At 55.8% G+C, this 4,970-nt stretch overlaps 1 protein-coding gene across 2 annotated transcripts; it reads right to left on the reverse strand.

The window, feature by feature from the left end:
* Positions 1-1,168: 1,168 nt before the first annotated feature.
* On the reverse strand, positions 1,169-4,715 carry Tpbg (trophoblast glycoprotein). 2 transcript variants are annotated; one of them, XM_021655580.2, is made up of 2 exons: positions 4,577-4,715; positions 1,169-3,536 (listed from the first exon to the last, which is right to left on the reverse strand). In XM_021655580.2, exon 2 carries the CDS (start codon positions 3,156-3,158, stop codon positions 1,875-1,877), a length of 1,284 nt encoding a protein of 427 aa, XP_021511255.1. In that variant the 5' UTR covers positions 3,159-3,536; positions 4,577-4,715; the 3' UTR covers positions 1,169-1,874. The 2 variants fall into 2 exon arrangements, with proteins under 2 accessions (XP_021511255.1, XP_060240654.1); XM_060384671.1 differs by lacking the exon at positions 4,577-4,715 and adding an exon at positions 4,222-4,342.
* Between the last annotated feature and the right edge of the window lie 255 nt (positions 4,716-4,970).

Below are 4,970 nucleotides of genomic sequence, written 5' to 3' on the forward strand. Positions count from 1 at the left end.
TACTGCTGGACAAAGTAAGCCACGCGAACCGTAAGATCTTAAAGCCCAGTGTTCATACTAGCCCATGTAACCAATTCTAAACCATGAATACATTCACGTATTTCTGAAAACTCCTGAATTCAGCTGCAAGAAGTAATCTGCAAAGAGCTTTATAACTTAAGGGGAGAGCTGCTTTACTTAGATTTCAAACGTAAAGCATCGTAGACATGAATCTCTTCAAAGGAGAACAGGTCCCGAAGCTTGCTGATGTAAGCGTCCTCCTATCTGAGGTTAGGGAATGGCTAAACTTACATTCCTTGAGGCCTGGAAACAGATCAACAAATTTACTGTTCACTCTAGGTGGCAGATGAGGATGGGGGAGGGGCAGAGATGAGACAGGAGAATACAGCATGACAAGAGTATTAATAAAGAATTGCCTTAATTTATACCTAAATATGACTTGTTCCTTACAAAGGTGTATACATTTATTTAGCACTCAGAGTTTAACCTTTAAAAGAAAAACTCTCAAACTTTTAAATACTGAATTCAAAGAACCTGATAACTACTTGTAACCCTTGTTTCTAGATACAAATATTTATCTCTGGTTATTCCTTTAAGTTTAAATGAAAGCACCTCAAAAAAAAAAATACACTATTCCACCTTGAAAATTTAAGAAAATATTCTCAAGATTCTCTGAGTTCTGATTTACGAATTCTGAAAATAGTTTTTATTTGTGTTTTAAAATACTTTGTTTCAGGATATTTTAAGACACTTTATGTTCTCGCATTTATTGCCACCAACATGTGGCTCCCACTTGGCTCTGAAATTCCGAGGGACAACCTCATTCCGCTTTACCAGTGACTTAACAACTTCATTAGTCTAGACAAAGTGGCAGCTGTAACACGCTTATCATAAAGAGCTCTTCACACGATCACCAACCTCACAGCGCTCTTTTAAGTAGCGCATCATGAACGCTGTTAACCGGGGGACCTCTGATACTCTGGCCCTATAAATATTTTGATTCTATTTAGGCGCTAAAATAATCCCCCATTTCAGAACTCTCTCCAGTCTATTAATATCAAGCCACTGCTCCAGTGTGATCCTCAGATCTGCTAACTCATAGCCAAGACCACTCAATATCATTGCCTTTAATCTTCTTTTCAAAATACCAAACGTGAACACACCATGCTTCTTTTAAGACTCTTTATTGATTTTTTTTTAAACAATCCAATCTGCTGGATCTCAATGCAGCTTATAAAAAAACAAAACAAAACAAAAAAACGAAAAACCTTAGGACAGTTTCCTATAAACTGCAATCAAAAAGTAATTTAGTTTGTCAAAGAAGTTATCTGAAGTTGCAATTGTTTTTTAATATGCAGAACAGTAAAATGCATGCTCTTGGATGCAGGTGCTCCTGTGCACTACAGAGTTCTATGTAAGAGCTTGCTATGATCTGCAGGCATTTGGGGGATGCAATTATTTTTCTCCATAATTTAGGTGAGGATGAAACTCATATTTATGAATAAAGTACTTTTCTCAAAAAAAAAAAAAAAAAACAATGAGGCAGCTTCCGTTGAATGCTATCTGTGCTACACCTTGAACTAAGAAAGAATCCATGTCCAGGCTGCAACTTGAGAGGAAAACAAAAAAATCCCTCCCGCAGGCATCGAGGAGTAACAAAAAGGGCAAACAAACGTATGCACAGTTGTTCGTGTTTGTACATTAACAGAACACACCAAGAATTCTACATAACAAGGAAGCAAAATCCCTTCACTGCTTTCAAAGTCAATGGTGTCTTCTGTGGAGGGTGGAAGTGCAGCAAGCCTAGTAAAGAAAACAAAACAAAAACTTAAGTCTACACCTCATGCAGAACTGTTGTTGACCAGTCCCGTTTCTCAGACATCCGAGTTGGAACTCAGATTTGTTAGTCTGGGGTCCGCGTTGATTTCGTATCTGTAATGATACCCTTCCATGTGATCCCTGCAGGCATCTCTGATGTTGTGCATCCACTTTTTTATGCCTTTTCGGTTCAAATACAACACCAAGAGGAAAATAGCGCCTATCAGGGCTAAAACAATACCTAGGAAGACATAGGAAGTCTGCAGGGATGGGGGAAGGAGAGCGTCACAGTCCAGGTCAGAGCTGTTCAGGTCCAAGAGGCCACGATTCCTCATTTTGTCCGGGAATGCGCAGGTGAGCCTGGCTTTATCAGGCACCACCTCTGTCTCTTTAAGCCAAGCCACCATGTCAGCCAGGTAGCAGTCGCAAACCCAGGGGTTGTTGTCCAGGAACACCCTGACGTGAGCCAGGCTTTGCCACTCGGCCAAGGTGGAGTTGTGAAGAACCTTGAGGGCATTGTCCTCCAAGTGGAGGCTTTCGAGGTGTGTCAGGTTGCGGAAAGACGCGTAGGTCAGGCTCACTAGGGAGTTGTTCCGAAGGTCCAGGTGCCTTAGATTGGGCAGTTGGGCCAGTAAGTCCCGAGGCAGGAAGAGGAAGTGATTGCTGGCCAGCTCCAGGCGCCGCAGCCCTTGCAGGGCAAGGCCTGAGCTCAGGGCAGCGGCCACCATGCCCTCGAAGGCCACCATGCCCTCGAAGCTGCCGTTCTGCCGCTGATCCTCGGGGGGCACGATGTGGTTGAGGTGCAGCTCCATCAGGGGGCCGGGGGCCGAGACGCTGGCGTTGGCGCCCGCAAAGGCGAGGGCGCTGAGGTTGGTGAGGGGGTTGTGGCTGAGGTCGAGCAGGCGCAGGCCGGGCAGCTGCTCAAAGGCGCCCGCACACACCTCCTTCAGGTGGTTGCCGCTGAGGTTGAGCGTCGCCAGCTCGGCCAGCGGCGGCCGGCGGGCGAAGGCGCCGGGCGGCAGCGCGCTCAGCTGGTTGCCGGTGAGGAAGAGGTTGCGCACGTAGGGCGGCAGGTCGGCCGGCACCTCCGGCAGGTTGCGGTTCACGCACTTGACCGTGCGCGCCGCCTCGGAGCACTCGCACGCCGCCGGGCAGCGCTCGGCCGGGGGAGGCTGCGCAGACCCCGGGGCCAGGAAGGCTGCTGCCGGGGCCGTGGGAGACGAGGGTACCGAAGAGCTGGGCGCCGACGCCGACACCCAACCCAGCAGCACCAGCGCCAGCCTCGCCAACCGCAGCCGCCCGTCCCCGGCCGAGGGGCCCCGGGAAGCCGCCCCAGGCATCGCGGTTCCCCCGGAGCTGGGACCGGCGCCCGCTCCCGAGACTCGACCGGTTGGGCCCGGGGGGGTGGGGGTGGGGGGGAAGCGAGCCCGGCCGCAGGCGTCGGCTGCAAACTTTCCTCGCGTGGGAGCCGGGGAGGAGGAGACGCCGAAGCTGGAAGTTGGGCTCACCCCGGGGTCACCGGGCGTCCCCTTCCCGGAGAGGCTCCCCGCCTTTCTCTCCAAGCGAGTACGCACGGCGGGTTGCGACACAGGTCTGGGCGCTCCTCCTCCTCCTCCTCCTCCCGCCGCCGCCGCCGCCGCCGCCGCCGCCGCCGCAGGGGTGGCACCTCCTCGACTCTTTTGTTGGCGCCTCTCGCGGGGCAGGATCAGACGAGCGACCTGGGACGAGCGGGAGGGAAGGGTGAGGAGCGGCGACGGGCCGAGCCGGGGCGCCACGGGTACGAGACCAAGTGGCCCCTACGTTAAACGCCGGGCCCGAGCCTCCCGCGTGCGTCCTTCCCCCCACCAAGGGACGCGGTCCCCACTCCCGAGCGCTGAGCCTGCCCCTTCCGGGCCCCGCGCCGTCCGGACCCCGGCCACCTCCCGCCCCGCTCCAGCCCCGATCGCGCTCCTCTCTCGCCTCGAACTTCGGCCGAGCAAACTTCTCCCTCCCCCCCGGCGCCTCCCGGCGTCCACCGCCCCGCCGACCACCTGCCTTCCGGGGTCCCCGCCCCCGCCGCTCCTCCCCTCCCGAGTTGGGGCGAGAGAGAAGTTTCGGGTTACTCGGCTCCTCCGAGCTCCTTTTTGCACCTTTTTCGCTTAGTTAGTGGGGAGGGGGGGAGCAGAGCCCGTGCAGCTGCTCGCCCACTTCCGACTCCCCTAGCCCGTGGCCCTCCATCCTCCGGACCCCCTCGGGGTACTAGCATCTCCAGGGAAAGGGATGGAACCCGCCAACAAAGCGGCCCCGGGACGGTGGGCGGGGTGGTGGCGAGGACCCCCGCTCCCCTCACCACCCCTCGGGGAGAGGAGCCCCAGTCCCGCCTCCAGGTTCCTGACCCAGCCGCCGGGACCCCCCAACGCTCACCCCCGCGCCTCCAAAGTCAACTCCGAGGGCCACCCGAGTCCCCGCGCCTTCCCGGCTCCCGCGGCGGGCGCCGGCTCTCCTCGCACCCGAGCCTCCGGTCCAGCCTCCAAGGCTGGGAAAAACCAAGCCTGGGGGCGGGGAGGGCCGGGGCCGCCAGAGAGACCGAGGCTACTCGCAGCCCAACCCGGCTGCCCACGGCGGGAGCTTTAAGGAGGGGAACGAGGGCAACCTGGGCTGCGTGCCTCCCCCGGGCGGGGACAAACGAGCAGGGCGCCCGGGAGAGGCGAGGGATCCCCCTCCTGTTCCCCCTCCCCGGCATCCTTTGGTGGGTCCGTATTTTGCATAGCGTCTTTACCTCGGGCAGAAGCAGAACCGCCGGCGGATCTCTCGGAATTCACGGCGCCCCGGGCACCGCCGGCTGCGACGAGAGGAACAGAAGCGTGACCCACATCAACGCCGAGCAGCAGCAGGGACGAGCGAGCTGCACACGCCGCGGAAGGCGCCCGGCTGGGGAGGGAGGTTCTACAAATCCCCTCTCTCGGCGTGGCTAGGTCAGGCTGGCAACTTCAGAGCCAGGGGTAGGTAGGTAGGTAGTTAATGACTTCCTACCTGTGACGCCCCCGCACGTCTTGGGTAGTTAGGAAACTTGTAAAGAGAGTCAACTTTAAAGTGGGGGGAGGGTTGGTGGAAAGGACACTCATTCTTGATTCATTATGGGTGTTTTTTTTTTTTTTTCCTTCCCCCTTCTT

The sequence above is a fragment of the Meriones unguiculatus genome, chromosome 6 (assembly GCF_030254825.1).
Source record: "Meriones unguiculatus strain TT.TT164.6M chromosome 6, Bangor_MerUng_6.1, whole genome shotgun sequence".
NCBI classification, from domain to species: Eukaryota; Metazoa; Chordata; class Mammalia; order Rodentia; family Muridae; genus Meriones; species Meriones unguiculatus.

What these genes read in the sequence shown, in the direction of transcription:
- Tpbg (XM_021655580.2), bottom strand. Translation starts at nt 3,158, where the DNA reads ATGCCTGGGGCGGCTTCCCGGGGCCCCTCGGCCGGGGACGGGCGGCTG.